This window comes from Podarcis pityusensis, assembly GCF_964106645.2.
Source record: "Podarcis pityusensis genome assembly, chromosome: 11".
NCBI classification, from domain to species: domain Eukaryota; kingdom Metazoa; phylum Chordata; class Lepidosauria; order Squamata; family Lacertidae; genus Podarcis; species Podarcis pityusensis.
The window spans coordinates 19,381,508-19,399,369 of NC_138036.1; the positions used below are offsets into that span (position 1 = coordinate 19,381,508).

The window sequence follows — 17,862 nt, forward strand, 5'->3', positions numbered from 1 at the left end:
CAGGCTCGGCCGTGCCTCTTGGGTCGACCTCTCGGCAGCTTCTGTTGCCAGGGCCTCCTCCAGAGCGACCTGGAACGTTAGGTCCTTCTTAGCGTAGAGGCGTCGTTGCAGCTTCTCATCCTTCAGGCCACCGACGAGGCGGTCACGAAGCATGTTCTCCAGCTCTGAGAAGTTGCAGAACCGGGCGGCTTGGCGGAGAGAGGTCACAAACCCAGTTATGGTTTCCCCAGGGGCTTGCCGCTTTGCGTAGAAGGCATTTCGACGAGCCACCACTGAGGGCTGCGGCGAAAAGTGCCCCTTCAGCTGTTCCATTATTGTTTTGTATGGAACAGTAGCGACGTCTTCAGGCGCAAGGAGAGCCCGGGCGATTTCAAACGTCTCCTCTCCGCAGACGCTGAAGAATATCGCCCTCTTCTTGGCGTCTTCTTCGTCGGTGACCCCTTTGGCTTCTAGGAGGAAGGTGAAACGGGAGGCGTACGCTTCCCAGTCTCCAGATGCTGGGTTGAATGGCGAGAAGCTGCTGTTGGCTGCCATTCTGAGTTCCTTGTGCCCCGGAGCTGAAGCCTGGATACACGGTGCGAGGCAGCGGTGCGGCAGTTGGCGGTGCTGCGGTGCTGTGTGTGGCAGTCAGCTCAGCGGGATCCCATCCTCGTCGCCAGTGAAATATACTCAGAGTCGCAAAGTGATTTCATGCTCTTTATTCAGCTCATAGTGGTGAGGAGGAATGAATAAATGTCCCCTCACAGTATCTGCTTTATATACATTATTTACACAATGGGCTGCACATGATTGGCTAATTCTGGAATTCTACTGTAAGCCAATCAGGTTGTGGATTCACTTCAATCTGGAGCAGGATTGGGTGGTTCCTGCCAACCAATCATACTGCTGCATTGTTCTAGGACCAATCAGACTGCTGCATTCTGAATCCTATTGTTCTAGGACCAATCAGACTGCTGCCTTTTGGATCCTATTGTTCTAGGACCAATCAGACTGCTACAGTTTGGATCCTATTCAACTCAGTACATAACACCATAGCTTTAACTATGGTATATGGACCTTTGTTGGCAAGGTGATGTCTCTGCTTTTTAAGATGCTGTCTAGATTTGTCATTGCTTTTCTCCCAAGAAGAAGGCGTCTTTTAATTTCGTGGCTGCTGTCACCATCTGCAGTGATCATGGAGCCCAAGAAAGTAAAATCTCTCACTGCCTCCATTTCTTCCCCTTCTATTTGCCAGGAGGTGATGGGCCCAGTGGCCATGATCTTCGTTTTTTTGATGTTGAGCTTCAGACCACATTTTGCGCTCTCCTCTTTCACTCTTTAATTCCTCCTCACTTTCTGCCATGAAGGTTGTGTCATCAACTGTCCACAATATACACCAGTAATGTGGAAACATCTAACTCTGTGCTTCCTTCATAAGGCACAGGAACAGAGGAAGCTGTGTTATATATAAGTTAAATCATTGGTTCACCTAGCTCAGTACTGTCCACACTTAACTCACAGCGTCTCTACCAGGTTCAGTAAGGTTTCACTCCTTGCTCTACCTGGAGATGCCAGGGATTGAAAAGCAGGTGTTCTGCCACTAAGCTGTAGCTTGTTCCCAAAATATGACAGTAAGGATGGTTGGCACATGCAGGAAGGTGCATAAGGATTAATCTCCCTCCCCACAAACCCCAACTTTCATTACTAGCCAGGTGAGGGAGGGTCACAGAGCAACTTCCTTTCTGATACTAATTGACCCATACTTAGGGGCCATTATGGCCCTTAACTGGCTAATTCAACAATGGGCTCCCCCATTAGATTTTAACTCTTGCCGGATCCAGGAATTAGAAGGGACTCACACATCATACAGTGTATCCCACCCCCCTCAAAAAACTATGCTTGGAACAGGTTACTTAGAACATGGTTATATATCCAATACTTTCTGAGGATTGCACTATCAGAGCTAAAGTAAAACATGAAGAAGTAATCTTCAGACATGTTGAGAGGTTATTGACATTTTAAGAAAAGCGAAAAGTTACAAAGACATTGAACATGCTTATAAATACGTTCTGTGACTTTATTATGTAACACTTTGCATAAAATAGCCCTAAACGGCCTCAGCCCAGTATACCTGAAGGAGTGTCTCCACCCCCATCGTTCAGCCTGGACACTGAGGTCCAGCACCGAGGGCCTTCTTGCGGTTCCCTCGCTGCGAGAAGTGAGGTTACAGGGAACCAGGCAGAGGGCCTTCTTAGTGGTGGCACCCGCCCTGTGGAACACCCATCAGATGTCAAGGAAATAAGCAACTATCTGACTTTTAGAAGACATCTGAAAGCAGCCTTGTTTAGGGGAGTTTTTAATGTTTGATGTTTTATTCTGTTTAATATTCTGTTGGGAGCCGCCCAGAGTGGTTGGGAAACCCAGTCAGATGGGCGGGGTATAAATTATTATTATTATTATTATTATTATTATTATTATTACTGGAAAGAAAACCTTTTGAGATTAGGAACTAGCAATATTCACCATAAAAACATTGGAGCTTGATTAGAAGGAGATATTGAGCACATGCTTGGTTGTGTACTTTTTGAAGTGTTTTGTTTATTGTTTTATGGCTTTTGTCGTTTGTGATTATGTAAATCTTTTCATACTGCAAGCCATCTTGAGCATGGTTTTAACTACGGAAAGGCAGCACACCAAATAAAATTGTGGTAAAGACATGTTTGGCAAACAGGACATGTCTCTTTGTCGAATTTTCTGTTGAAGAGAGAACGTTTTATAATAAATGTGATTTCTTCTTCCAATAACTCTCCCAGTATGTCCAGGTGTTGTTTTGCATCCATTAGAATTAGATAATACGTATTCATAAATAGCAAAATGATGCCAAATATTAAGCAGAGTGCTTTTACTAACAGAAAGCAAGCAAGCAAGTTGCCACCTGCAACAGAGGCAGCAGCAGAAACAGGAGCCCGGCGCCTACTACGACTACCGGCATGCATCTCGCGGCACAGCGAATGGGACTCGGGCAGCCGCTCAAAGCGGGCACCTCAAAACTCCCATCATGCACTTGGGCCCGCCAATTTCCCTAGAGCGCCCCGGCAGGTAAAGGAGGTCAACGAGCTCGCCATTTCCGGCGCGCGGTGCAGGACGGGAATGCGAGTAGCGCTATTGGCCGGCGCTTGCCCCGCTTTTCGGCAAGCAGGAAGCGATAGCGGCGGCTGAGGAGGCTCGGCGGGGCGGGAGGCTCCTCCGGGTGAGTGTTTCTCGGACCCTTCCGATTTTCTCGAGGTCGGCGCTCGCCTCTGGCCGAGGCTGGCGTCGAGAAGGGATCGATTTAATGCGCGATTTGATGACGTAATAACGGCTCTGGAGACAGGGCCGCCGCCGGGGTTGCGCCGGTCTGTGCGCCGGCTGCCTTATGGCGTCTTTCCGCCCGCGCCGGCCAGTGCGGGGACCTCCCGCTCCGTTCTCTTTTTTTCCCTTCAGGGAGGCCCTTTCGCTTCTCGTCGCCCCTCGACGGTTAGGCCTTCCGCTTAGCCCGCTTTAGCAGCTCATTGGCCCGCTTCTCTACCTTCCAGTGCTACGATTGGCTGGCCAGCCGATGATTGACGTGCGTGCCCCCAGTGGACTCCAGTGCCGTGTGGCTCTCCTAAGGAGAGATGCTTCTGAGCCTATTTGAGGGGCACGTTCTGCTCCTGGGGTCTCCTGGCTTCTGAGCTAGGAAAGCAGCAGGGCTCTCATTGCAGCTAAGAGGTGTTATGGTTTCTTGCCGGAAATAAGTGCTGCCTTTTCATTTAAGAAACTCAAGGTAGCTGACAGCAGCATCAAACCATAATTTAGTAGTGGTTAAGATTCAAAAGAAGCTTTTTTTAAAAAAAAAAAAAATTGAACCTGGCCCTTGTCAAAAAGCAGTTTTGTCTTCAAGACAGGACTGAGAGCAGAGAATAGAAGCTCTTCCAAAGCCTTCCCATCGACCCCCTGAATGGAGCTTGCAGAGTACCGTTTGAGAAACTTTGCATTAGAGTCCAGTGGATGTAGCATGTGATACTTATTTGACAGAGAGAGAGAGAAAAATAAGCCTGTTGCACGTGGTTGCAAACCTCAGCACACACATGACTACAGAGAGAATCCATGGTAAACAGCTGTGAAGTGCAGCACAGCAGTGACATTTCGATGCAAAATCAAATATAGGCAATGATGCCTGAGACAGTTGGGTGCCTTGGGTGATGAAATACAGGGAATCTGTATTCTGATTTTTTTTTAACACAGCAATCCTAATGGGGCAGAAGACTGACACATCCAAAGTCCTGCCCTGTACTGTGGCCCCTTCTCCCTGCTCTTATTTTTCATTTTCTGTTTCATTAGTTCCTGGAGTTGGTGTACTTCTGTTTCCCCCGTTTGCTAGCAGGGGGCAGGGGGTGGCCAATGAAGGAGACTGTATCAAATTCCCCCAACATGCCCTGATATGCCCCATACCCCCTTTGAGCTCAACATCTCGAGCACCAACAGCACTGGAATACTATTTTTACCTCAGGATCTTCAAATTGGTGTTTGTTATCCTGGCTATTACAAATCTGAAATAATTATTCTCTCATTTGGATGATCCCAGGCCCTAGTCTGAAGGAATGTAATACAGCAACCTTGCTGAAGCAAGAGACCTGGGTTGAGTCCGTGCCTGGATGGCACTGAGAACCTAGTATACATACGGCACCTTGAATTCCATGATGGAGGAACGGGGGGATATAAACATAATGAACAGTCCTAAATACTTCCTAGCTGTATGGAATTGAGCCATAGAAAAGTAGCAATTGTACCACCCTGTATGTGGGTGTATAGTTTATCTATATGTATGTACATACTGTGTATGTACTGTGTGCTTGCAGAAAATCTAATCCCATTTTAGTTTTAACTTCCAGCAATCCATCGTTTTAGTGGATTACATACAGCTTGCAATCCCAAAACCTGTTGCACTACTCTCTGGGCTCCTGTGGCCACACAGGCCCCAAATGCATAATTTCTTTTCTTTCTATGCCTCTGCTCTCTTGTCTGTAGCATTGGCAATATAAATGCATGTTGCCCATGATTCTGATGAATGAAACACTTAGTTATAGGAGGTAATGAAAACCTAGCCTGTTCAGGTTTTTTAAAAGAAAACATTAAAAGTTAAGAAATGCATGTGCTTCAGGTTCCTATGGCTGGATACCAAAATCTCCCTCCATACAACAGTGTTTTTCTATCCAATAATCCACAGCTTTTCTTACTGCCATCACTTCCTTTCCCCTTAACTGCCAGTGTTTCTCTCGATTATTCCATATCTAGATTGCTGCCCTTGGCTTTCCTGGCCATGCTGCTGTTGGCTTCCTTGGTTCTATTGTGACTGGGGTTCTTCATCTCCCCTTGTACCATGGGCTTCATATTGTCTTCAGCTATCTATGCACTGTGTTTTTATATAACGAGTCTTGTATTTGCTATAGCTTCTCCAGATGTGGTAGGTGTAATACTGTGTGCTTCTAACTTTACTCATCGTTTTATAGGACCTGCTTCTGAGTCTGGATACCTATTGCTGATGAATATCCTTGCTTACTGTAACCATTTATGGCTATGGACTGTGGAGTTCTCATTACGACTGATGATCTTTCCTAGACAAATCTATTAGCCATGGAAGCTGAAGAGACGATGGAATGCATTCAGGAATTTCCAGAACATTACAAAGTAATGTTGGACAGACTGAATGAACAGCGGGAGCAGGATCAATTCACAGACATCACTTTGATTGTGGATGGTATGTCATGATGCAAACTGGGTCTCTCACAAACATAGCGTCCATAATTTGAATTAAGGCAAGGCATCTGGACTTAAGCCAGTTCAGTTTCATTGAAGCTGAGTGACGGTCAACTGAAATTCGGATACCATGGCTTGTTTAGTTTACAGCTTTAGCCACTTACATATACACCTGCCTAGGTTGCAGTCCCATTCAACTCGGGACTTAAAATTCCCAATTGACTGGCATAAGATCAGGCTGCACAAAAATTGTAGAAGGCAAAACATTTTTCTGCTTGTTTTATTATATGTATTACCACCACCTTTCACAATTTAAAATGATTTTTCTGATAATTGAATCTCTTTTGCAGCAAACTGAAATGCTGAAGTCTTCCCTAAATCATTTGATAAAATAGATTTGTGCACTGTATTAGTTTGTGAAGAAACCTGATACTGCATTCTCTTCCCTCCCACCCATCCAAAGTCCACATCCAGTGGCGTAGCTAGCTGCTCGGGCACCCGGGGCGGCACAAATGCCCTGCACACAGGGGTGGGGCAGAGCATGCTGCGCAGAACCTCCATGGAGTCTGCAAGCCCCACATTGCTGTTTCGGGCAGCACGGAACCTGCAGCTGCCTGAGCCACCACGTCACTCCCCAAGAGAGACATGTGGCTCGGGCTCACGGCAGGCCAGGCTCCACAGTCACCCCCCTCAGTGATAACACCCAGAGCAGCCTGCACCCAGTGCACCCCCCTTCCTAAGCCACCGTCCACATCCCATCCTGATGTGCGTTTTCATAACATTCACTACAGTCATACCTCGGATTGAAGTAGCTTCGGGTTGAGCATTTTCGGGTTGCGCTCCGCGGTGACCCGGAAGTAACGGGGTGCGTTACTTCCAGGTTTCGCCGCTTGCGCATGTGCAGACACTCAAAATGACGTCACGTACGTGTGGAAGCAGCGACACGCAGATGCGGGTTGCATTTGCTTCAGGATGCAAACGGGGCTCCGGAACGGATACCGTTCGCATCCAGAGGTACTACTATACGTGCAATCATCATTTTGCACGGGAGTTATGTTCTGGGGCCCCACGCATTTCAGTGGGCCCACGTAAAGTGTTGCACCCTGCCCCCATTCCAAACTTTTAGGGTCACTTCTAGGTTCAGCACTGTGCGCGCCTGCACGATCGCACGTCAGTCAGACGTGCAAAAAACAGTTGTTGCCTGTATTGTTAAATCACCATGTCCACTAAAGAGGTCTAAATACCTAGTGTGTTTAGATCTACTGTTTGACGTGAAATTTGGAGACACATACTCTGTGGGAAGACTTGGCACTGCAGTGTTCTTGGTCGTGTTAATATAGAAGGCTGTATATTAAAATGTTTTTCCTCTCCACTATGACCATCTAACATATATTTATATCCAGTTCTTTCTCTCCTTCTAGGTCACCATTTTAAAGCCCATAAAGCTGTTCTTGCTGCCTGTAGCCAGTTTTTCTACAAATTCTTTCAAGACTTCACTCAGGAACCTCTAGTAGAGATAGAAGGTAACTTGCTGATTCTGTTAGATCCAGAACTCTTGCGTGAAAAGAACTAGCAAAACAAAAACCCTGCTATGTCTCTTTCACTTGTCTTCCCATTCTCATAGGCATACTTTCAGCTTAGGACTAAGAGATATTTTCCTGGGAAGTGTTTCATTCTAGTCATATCCCACCAGTTCTTAGGTCTAGAACATATAACAAAGTGGAATGGGGTTAATACATGTACACATTACATCCAATTATTAAATGCTGAGAGCAGACAGCAGGAAGTGGCTATAAAACATAGCCCGGCTAGTTATTGATGTAGGCAGAATGAATTGAACGGAGTTGAAAATGATCCTTCAATGCTTTTAATGCTGTGAACCACCCTGAGATCTTTGGATGAAGGGCAGTAAACAAATATAATAATAATAATAATAATAATTAATAATGAGGCAGTTGTTTAGGTATTTACTAGCAAAGCCTCTGTGCAAACTTTTTGTTTCATTTTGTTCTTTGCTATCATTAGGTGTAAGTAACATGGCATTTCGTCACTTAATTGAGTTCACGTACACCGCCAAGCTGATGGTCCAAGGGGAAGAGGAAGCAAGTGATGTCTGGAAAGCAGCGGAGTATCTTCAGATGCTGGAAGCCATTAAAGCACTCGAAATCAGGTGAGTGTGGTTTCTCAGAGGACTGTGCCTTGGGAAGGCATGTTAGAACTATCTTCACCCATCTTCAATGCACTGGCCAGGTTCTCTTCTTGTTGGCTTTCCATGATCATGACTACTGCATCATCCTGTGGTCTTCATGATAAATAACGGGCCGCCCTTGGGTCTGTTCTGGAAGCTTCAGCCACTACAGAATGCTACAGCCAGACTCATGATAGAAACTGCTGCAAACAAATGACGCTGCTGTTAAAAGACCTGGTTCAAGATTCTTTTATTAGTGTACAAAATGCTGAACAACTTAGGCCCAGGATGATTTAAGTACCACTTTACCCCCTATGTCCTAGGGCACAGAATCATGCTCTCCTTCCCTTTAGGAGCATAAATGCCTGCCACTAGGTCTAACTTACATCTTCAGCAACAGTGAACTGTACTTGGAATAGCCAGTTTTCTCATTTAAAGCTGGCTACGGATTCTGAGTTAAAATGAGAAGCCTGGTTAGCCTTAAGTGCAACAGAACTGCCCTTTTGATGTTATGCACTGTGTTGTGTATAATTTTTCTAGGAACAAAGAAAATTCATTGCCGCCCGAATCGGATCAGGCAGAAGATAAGAGTATAGCCAAAAAGAGGAAGATAGCAGAGACCTCCAATGTTATTACTGAAACACTGCCCTGCGCAGAATCTGAGCCTGTTGAAATTGAGGTGGAGATTACAGAAGGGGCTATCGACGTGGAAGAAAATAACGTTGAAGCACTTGAGGAGGTCGCTTCTGCTGAACAGTCGATAAAGTACATACAAACCACGGGTACATCAGATGAGTCTGCTTTGGCTCTCCTGGCAGATATTACCAGCAAGTTCCGCCATGGGGAGAGGAAAAGTGAAATTCAGGAAGAGTGTGACGATGGATCTGATCCAACGGGCAAGCAGGTGGAAGGCATTGAGATAATGGAACTTCAGTTGTCGCACGTCAACAACCTTTTCCACTGTGAAAAGTGCAACCGTACATTTAAGTTGTTTTACCACTTTAAGGAGCACATGAAAACGCACTCCACAGAAACTTACAAGTGTGACCTATGCAACAAAAGGTACCTGCGTGAGAGTGCATTGAAGCAGCACCTTACCTGTTACCACCTTGATGAAGGTGGTGCTAACAAGAAGCAGAGACCTGGCAAAAAAATACACGTCTGTCAGTACTGCGATAAGCAATTTGACCACTTTGGACATTTCAAAGAGCACCTTCGGAAGCACACAGGTAACTGCGGTTCCCTTCCCCTTCCAGTTGCAGACAATTCACACCACTTCCTGTGGTTCTTGCCTCCCCACAATGATTCTCACTGTAACATTTTGTACAGCCTTCATTGGTAGTGGAATAAGAATGGTGTAAATGTTGATTAAAGCCTTTATAAATGGAAGGTACTCTAGGAACCATTTAAGGCTGGCTTGCATAACTTGCCACCCACCCAAATGCCAGTTGATTCTATTATTATTATTATTATTATTTAAAGCTCTTTGTAGAGGAAACCCCGTCTCTGTTCCAAGACCTCTGGCAAGCACAGAGAACTTTTCAAGATAGGCTGGATAAGGATAAAAATAGCCTAGCTTCTTTTTTTACTCAAACTGCTGGATGTATCAGGGACTGCTCCGAAGCCTTAGAGGACACTATTAGTTGCTTAGGTGTGCTTTTTGATCCTGGGATTTTAGAATGTTTCTCCCAATTAAAAAGCAGCAAGATAGCATCCTAAGTTTTGTTGTGTGCCTGTGGTTGTTAGAGGATGGGAATCAATCATCTCTTGCATATTGCTCCTTCATCAAACTGACACTGTCTCTTGGAAAGGCCTCCCTGTCCCACAACCAATTTCAATAGGTACAGTACACATTGGCAAATACAAAGTGAAAATGGTGGAAGAGAAATGTGCTTTTTTGTGTCTTCAGTGTTGGATCAGAAGTACTGGGGATGTGGCTTTTTCAACCCATTGTCAAATTTATTTGTTTATTGGTCAGTCGTACAGTTTTGCAGAATAATGTTCTACTTTGATAGAAAATATACTGCATGATGACACCAGACTTGGTCTCTATGGATTTGAGAACACATAATGGACATTGATCTGGAAAAACTCTGGCCCTGTCAAGTTTGAGCCGCCTCCCCCAGGCCTATATCTGGCTTAGTTACTAGTTTGTGTTTAGCCATCCTCAACTTGGTGCCCCCTCCAGAGAGCAAACAGCTTCCATTATCCTTGACTAATAGACATGTTGGTTGAGGCTGATGGGAGTTTATAATCCAAAGCCTCTGGAGGGCTCTAGGTTGGAGAAGGCTGACTCTGTTCTAATTTTTCATTGAAATGCCCCCTTTATAGGACTGTGTGTGTCCACAAATTCATCACACAAGCATAGTAAAGGTAAAGGGACCCCTGACCATTAGGTCCAGTCGTGACCGACTCTGGGGTTGCGGCGCTCATCTCACTTTATTGGCTGAGGGAGCCGGCGTACAGCTTCCGGGTCATGTGGCCAGCATGACTAAGCCGCTTCTGGCGAACCAGAGCAGCGCACGGAAACACCGTTTACCTTCCCGCCGGAGCGGTACCTATTTATCTACTTGCACTTTGACGTGCTTTCAAACAGCTAGGTTGGCAGGAGTCACACAAGCATAGCATTTGTTAAAGAAGGGGAAACTAGTTGGATAGCCTTGGATTGTGCGGAGAAGGGAGAATTTGTTGTGACAGAAGAGATGGAGAAGGATGAACGGGTGGATATTTTGAGTGTACTGAATTGGGAAGAAGAGTTAGGAGGATAATGTGGGTTTTCCTTTGGCTTTAATGCTAGTTAGTGAGTTAGAAGTGCTTTGTGAAGTGCTTCTTAAATGCATTTTACAGATGGAGAATCTCAGGCTGCACTTGAAAAGATTACCTATACAGTGGTGCCCCGCAAGACGAATGCCTCGCAAGACGGAAAACCCGCTAGACGAAAGGGTTTTCCGTTTTTGAGTTGCTTCGCAGGACGAATTTCCCTATGGGCTTGCTTCGCAAAATGAAAATGTCTTGCGAGTCTTGAGATTTTTTTTTCGCTCCCCCCCCCCCTTTATCTAAGCCGCTAAGCCTTTAATAGCCTTTTAGCAGCTAATCCGCTAAGCCGATAAGCCTTTAATAGCCGCTAAACCGCTAATAGCGCTAATCCGTTAAGCCGCTAATAGGGTTGCTTCGCAAGACGAAAAAACCGCTAGACGAAGTCACTCGCGGAACGGATTAATTTCGTCTTGCGAGGCACCACTGTATAGTGTTAAAGTTGCATGAGCAACCGATCGGAGAGGAACAGGAGTGCAATAAAACCAATTGCCCAGGCCTTGCCAATGCTCCTAGCCCTAGATGTATCGCCACCCAGTTATGCTTTATAACGTGAGCAGAGCTTGCTGACATAAATGAATGTGGTTGTGCCTGCAGAACTCAACCCCCCACCTTTGACAGCAATGCTCTGCACAGCAGGGCTTTCACTGGCATACGAAACACCACCTGTGTTTGTAAAACAGCTCCATCCGTGTTGCGTGTTGCTCTTGCATCCAAGTGCGCAGTGCCACAATTGGGAAAAATACGGAAGCTTAGGTGGTAGGCTGTTCAAAACAGTACAGGCAGCCCCCATTTACGTGAGAGTTACATTCCAAGGCACTGTGCACATCAGTGAAATTGTGTGCATTTGGAAAAGCCTGCAAACAGCCCGTCCTGTTCCGCCCCTTTTTGTGACGCTTTTGGGTCACTTCCGGGTTCGGTGTGATATGCAGGCCTGTGGTCACAAACATATTGAATGCGTGTAAATGGGGGGGGGGTGCCTGTAATTCAATTAGCAGTGCCCTTATTGCCGGGAATGGCTGGATTATGTATTCAAGAAACCTTTTGATTTACAGATCTTCAGTGCCTGCATAGGTTTCTCTCTATACCACGAAAACATAAACTTTGCTTCCTCCATAAAAATGATAGCTGAGATCAATCTGAAGTTAACAATCTTCTTTACCAGCAGTCAGACGTTGTGCAATGCTCTGCTTACTGCGTTAAGGAAAGTATGCTTTGCCCCTAAGAAAGTTACATAAATAGCTTTAACCTATCTGTTATTTTTGTGTATCAAGGTCTACAATGTGCATTGACTGCACTGTGCATTATATTTCATTTGGTGTCTAACCTTAGACTAGGTACTAGTGTGAGTTGTTTCTCCACAGCATTGCTGAATGGTTTAGGAGATAATGCAATAGATGAATGGGAAACCCTTCACAATTTGCAAGATGTAAGTTATAAATCCTTCTCAGTGTCACTTAGAAAGGGAAAGCTTCTATATCCAGGAATGTTGAGCCCTCCAATGGCTCCAGTGGGAGACAAGCATGCTGCGCACACAATAAAAAATTTAAATGATGCATAACTAATCCATGACTATCAGGGCAGAATTGCATGTCATGAAGCAGCACACAGTTATCAAATAGTGATTTCCCTATAAGGTGAATAGTGTGAATGGGAAAATTATGCAGGAGAGAATTGCCAAATGCAGATGTGCACTGAATGAGCCTATTCCTCATGTGTGCCAGTTCTCTGCTGCAGATGCCTCTCTGGTGGGCTCTGAAGCTTGACATAAACCTGACTGTGGGGGGAATGGCCTGGGGTGTGTGTCTGTGTCAGCATTTGCAAGGGAGGATTAGAGACATTCAACACCCCTCTCCCAAACGCCACACTTGTATTACTTTCACAAACAGTATTTGGGGGAAACCGCTTATCAAGGTAGCATCTAGTTCCACCCTCAGGTTATAACCTTACCTGCTTTCACCTGTGAATGAGCCACATTTGGCACGGCGGTGCTTGTTTCCTGTGCCATCTTATTTGCTGTGCTCTTAAGGGTGGGCTATAAAAGGGAATAGATGAATCTATGAGGGGGTAGGTATGTTCTTGGCTAATAGCCGTAGCAGATCTTCCATTTTCAGAGATGGACGGATAATCGGGGATGTTGCTCCATTTATGAACACAGCAACCTAGATGGCTAATATCACAAGATAGAAAGATGACCCTGCTTAATAATCTAGTATCACTAATCTAACCCTATTTAGTAGTCCCTAAACTATTTTTGTACTTCTACACCTCTTGGGTAGCTGACGTTCGGGAATGGGAAACTGGCAAAATCCCACCAAATTACGGGGTTGGGGAGGTGAGTTTGTAACAGTGAAAAAGCTGAACCTGAGGCAACCTGATTTTCATTTTTTGGTCATGCCTTGATATTTGCCTTGATAGGTGAAAAACCATTTGAGTGTCCAAACTGCCGCGAACGTTTTGCTCGAAACAGCACACTCAAATGCCACCTGACAGCATGCCAGTCCAGCGCTGGTGCTAAAAAGGGACGGAAGAAACTTTATGAATGTCAGGTATGTAATTTTGCCCATCGTGATTCTGGTCTAGCGAATTTGACCACGTAGACAGCCTCTGTTGTTGACAAGGTGGCCAGGGCGGGGTTGTGGGAGCTGATCTCTAGTTTGGCTTTGCTGCAGAACACTTAGGACTGGGTTGTTGCAGCAACATGTGGTGCTAAGCTACACAGGACCCTGTAGTAATAGTTAGAAGCCTGGAGCCCTTAAAGTGTCAGAAGAGAAGAGAGATGTGTCAAAGCCATTCTCCCTGTTTTCAGAGTTTATCTTAAAGTTGTTTGTGTAAAGTCCGTACTGATAGCTGAATTGGTTTTAACTGAAATAGTATTGTTTCTTCTCAGTGCTTTAATATGATAGTTTGTTGTTTCTCCAAAATTTAATGCTGGGGTGTGAGTGAAGATCCACTTGGACTAATTGCAATGGGGATGTTTTTGGACCTAGTATCTGCTTGTTTTTATACCATATCTAGAATTTGGTAGATAGTAAGAAATTATTCTTAGCTGCTGTAGCTTTATTAAGTTCTATCTCCCCACAGTATTTTAGGCAATGATGATTTATGGAGTGATGACGTTAGTAACGTCTCTTCAAATCGTGAGATTAAAGTTGGATTCTAATATACAGTCCACCAGAGAATCTTTACAGCTTATTGTATAGTATACTTTCAAATTTGGTATGAAAAATCCCTCTTGTTTTCTCATTGTAGAATTGTATATTTGCTTTAATTCTTGGAGGTTTTTTTTATTACAACAAATAAATTTCAGTAGAATATCTTGTGATTTTGCTGATTTAGCTGGACGAGTTTGAAATGGGAAATAGATTTTTGGTAACACTGCTATTTTCAAAGTGGAGATTGTTCCAGAAAAGACTAAGTTTAATTTTCCCCACTGATACTTTGTCTTTAGCACTATGTTCATTTTTGTTGTTGTTGTTAAAGATGGGCACAGAAGCAGTCCCCCCCCTTTATTTTATTGCTATTGCAGAAGACTAATCAACGTTATTCTTCTGGCTTTCCCTCACTTGCTTTGCAAGAAATCCTCCTTCCTCTCCTTCTGGCATGTGCTCCAGTGACAGCACCCTTAGGGGATGGCTGTTAGGTTAGGATGTAAGACTTTTGTGTAGCACACCTGCAAGATTCTTGCATAAAGCTTGTCTGGTCATGATTAAAAATATGTTGTTACTCTGCAGTTCACCACTTTACTACTCACTGAGCATGGGGAGCACCCACCATCCTCCCTGGGTGGGCTCAGACCACAGGCAGATTGCACCACAGAGATGTAATGTTTTTAAGCATTGATCTCTATAGTAAACTCTATATAAACAATTTTCCAAGTTGAGTTTATATTTATTTTCCTTAAAATATTTATATACTAGGTTTTGTTTCAGAGTGATTTGCAACTTTAAAAAGCAAATATTAAAGATACAAGCACAGGGAGCTGGCAATGTATTAAATGCCTTGAATACTGGGAGAAAGGGCTTTGTCTGGTACAGCACCTGAAAGAAACAGTTGGAACCAGGCAAAACCTTCTTGGGGAGGGAATGCCACGGAGGAAGGCCAAAAAACAAACCTTTGAGTGAATGGCTGTCAGACTAAAAGAAGCTGAGTTGCTTAGTGATAGCGCATTTGAAGATGGACAGAAGAACCTATTAAACAGCCTTGCAAAAAGCCCACAAAAGTCACAAGCGTGCAATATTTTTGCTAGCCTGCTGGGAACTATCCCAGAAGGGTTGAGAGTCCCATCCCTCCTGCAGTAACTTGCTGCATTTCTGTGATGGGCGTGGAAAAGAAGGCTTCCCTTCTAGGACAGCCCACTTGGATTCTATGCTGGCTATAGAGGAGGGATTCAGTTTTTCTCTCCTCTGCTTGTCCATCCAGTCGCCTGCTTCCAGTTCCTTGTTACCTATAGCTGCCAGGCAAGTGCTTCAGTGCAAGGTGCATCACTATAACATTTTTTAGAAGAGAGAAGTATAATGATTTTACTAATGATAAAAATGTTTAAGATGCTAAATAAGTCTTATTGCAATAGCTTTCCAAAAGACTAGATGCACATGCATGCAGTCATTGGTTGTGTCATTCTATGGAGGTAATCCTGTGTAAAGATCCGCTGTGCAGTTCCGCATAATGCCTTTGGAGGTTCCCTTAACTATTATTTAGTTAGTTAGCAGGTTGCTTGTAACTGTGAACTGATTTATAGTTAGCCCAATTGGCTGATGCAGGGAAACGTTAGGTCCTAAGCAGTGGAATTGTTTTGTTGCCACCCGGGGTTTTAAAGAAATAAACTGAATTGAATAGAATGGTCCGAAAACATACAATGAATTTTGGTTAGCATTCCTACAGCTGTTGTGTTTTGTTCTTTCAGGTCTGCAACAGTATATTTAACAGCTGGGATCAATTCAAGGATCACTTGGTAATACACACAGGTGACAAGCCCAACCACTGTACCTTATGTGACGTGTGGTTTATGCAAGGCAGTGAACTGCGGAGGCACCTGCAAGAAATGCATAACATCACAGAACGGCTTGTGACCGAGGACATTCTTCCAGTGGACAGCGACCCAGTGGCTTCCATGACTATCATAGAGCAAGTGGAACAAGTCCATGTCCTTCCCGTAATCCAGGTCCAGGTGGATCCAGCACAAGTGACTGTAGAGCAGGTGCATCCGGATTTGATACAGAATAATCAAGTGAAAGGTGAACAAATAGCGGAGCTACAAGAGCAGGTGGAGATAAGCTACTTGGAAGTGGAGCACATTCAGACTGAGCAAAGTGCTGAAGTGCACATGGAGGAGCTAGACGTGGAGCATGTGAACCAGTTACAAATGGAAGAGGTTCAGGCGCAGCTTATAGAGGAAACTGATATAGAGCAAGTAGAATCGGGACATGTGGATCAAGGAGAGCTGGAAGCAAACCCGCCTGTTCAGGCAGAGGAGGTGGAAGCACACACAGCAGATCATGAAGAATCTGATGATTTAAAAACTCAGCCAATAGTGGATATGCAAGAGGAAAAGGTGGAGACCTAGGAAATGTTGACTGCAGTACCTGTGATTTGGGGGGTGGGGGGTGGGAAATGTAATACCAAACTATTTTTGTTAATTTACTTGTATGACTTTTGCACCACCAATGGATGGCTCTCTTGTATCGATGCTGTTGGGGAAGTGGACAGGTGGACCAAAGTTAGGATATTTGATTAAACTGCCCTTCTTGAGGTTTTTTTTGGGGGGGGGGATGGGGGATAATCCCCCTTTCCTAACAAACAAAAAACAAAAAAAAACCACGGAACAAAGCCTATTCTAGAGATGAACAAGCTTTGTGTGAAGTTTAATAGTAGAGTTTTGCTAGATTGTACCATTTAGGTCATACTGTTGTCATTGGGAGAGACTTCTGGAGCAAGTTCTGTTTTCTTTTCCGAGTATGATATTAGTGTTAAAACAGCAAGGTTCCAACATTCAGATGGATTATATAAGGACTGCAGACAATTTATCCCCTTTCCTCCTCTAATATTAATTTTTGCAGTAGCTGCAGTCTTTGCTTTATTTATTTTCTTCAGGTTAGCCACAGATCCAATTCACGCATCACAGCAAATGCAGCAGTCTCTCCTGATTCACGTTTTCAGCGGGAGCAAAACACCACAATCCCTGGTTAAGTGCTATGTCTGAACTGGTTAACTACGGTTTACTGTGACATGTGAACACACTCCTTGTCTTTAAGCCTGGAAGTGGATTGGTATGGAGGTAGAGTGTGTTACAGGTTTTCTTTTTGTTAAAAAAAAAAAAGAACCCTTGTGCCTTCTCACAACTAAGGAATTAAACTTCCACAAAGCTTTTAGGACATTTACAAAGCTAATGCAGAAGAGACAGTGTAGATATTGCTGTACAGTGCTTTGTAATTTTGTTTACAATTGTCAGCTACCAGGGTTTTTTGCATTACAATAAACTTAAGATGGGGGGGGGATTAGTTCAACACGGGCAGTTTTGTTTTGATTTAAAGGGCCAATTATAATAGGAAAATTTTGGCTGCATCTGTAGCAAGGAATGAGTTGGCTGAAAGGTTGCACTGGCATCTTATCACCAGATTTTTATTTTTTAGAAAAAAAGGTACATTTTATATTTAAAGAAAATGCGTTTAAAAAAAATACAAAGTAAATGTGTCTGCTCAATGCATCAGGCTACTGTTTTATTATTTAAACTTTTTTGAACCTTTACAGAAAGATCTTGTGCTTAAAAGATTGGGGGGGGGGAATCAAAAGCCATAGGTATGAGTGTTTTAACTGTGGATTTATAAGAGTAGGAGTGTAAATATTTAATCAGTATTATTGGACAATAAAACAGTACCAACCACAAAATTCTCAGTTAATGTAGTATTTGTTCCTTCTTAGGGCTGTTTTGGATGTTATACAAAAAAGTTGGGCTGGTCCAGGAGTGTAAGCTTCCCAGGGAGCTATGGCCAATCCTGTCCTTACAATATGTGCATTCAGCTTGTTGCCAGTGCCATCACTAGACACTTTGCTGCCTGAAATGCCACCCTCCCCTCCCTCATTGGGCCAACACTTTAAAGTCT

At 44.2% G+C, this 17,862-nt stretch overlaps 1 protein-coding gene across 3 annotated transcripts; it reads left to right on the forward strand.

Annotated features, from left to right (window-relative positions):
- The first annotated feature begins 3,085 nt into the window (after window positions 1-3,085).
- ZNF131 (zinc finger protein 131) lies at window positions 3,086-17,647 on the forward strand. Of its 3 annotated transcripts, none has more exons than XM_080972730.1 (7): window positions 3,086-3,229; window positions 5,620-5,758; window positions 7,179-7,280; window positions 7,783-7,927; window positions 8,486-9,174; window positions 13,178-13,308; window positions 15,666-17,647. In XM_080972730.1, exons 2-7 carry the CDS (start codon window positions 5,635-5,637, stop codon window positions 16,323-16,325), a joined length of 1,851 nt encoding a protein of 616 aa, XP_080828856.1. In that variant the 5' UTR covers window positions 3,086-3,229; window positions 5,620-5,634; the 3' UTR covers window positions 16,326-17,647. The 3 variants fall into 3 exon arrangements, with proteins under 3 accessions (XP_080828856.1, XP_080828854.1, XP_080828855.1); XM_080972728.1 differs by having other exon boundaries at window positions 3,097-3,229; window positions 5,511-5,758; XM_080972729.1 differs by lacking the exon at window positions 3,086-3,229 and adding an exon at window positions 3,857-4,110 and having other exon boundaries at window positions 5,511-5,758.
- The last annotated feature ends 215 nt before the right edge of the window (window positions 17,648-17,862 follow it).

Bases quoted from the DNA above. Each gene is read 5' to 3' on its own strand.
- ZNF131 (XM_080972730.1), top strand. From the start codon at position 5,635: ATGGAAGCTGAAGAGACGATGGAATGCATTCAGGAATTTCCAGAACAT. The intron at 5,759-7,178 runs GTATGTCATGAT...CTCTCCTTCTAG, and splicing joins CATCACTTTGATTGTGGATG to GTCACCATTTTAAAGCCCAT. The intron at 13,309-15,665 runs GTATGTAATTTT...TTGTTCTTTCAG, and splicing joins AGAAACTTTATGAATGTCAG to GTCTGCAACAGTATATTTAA.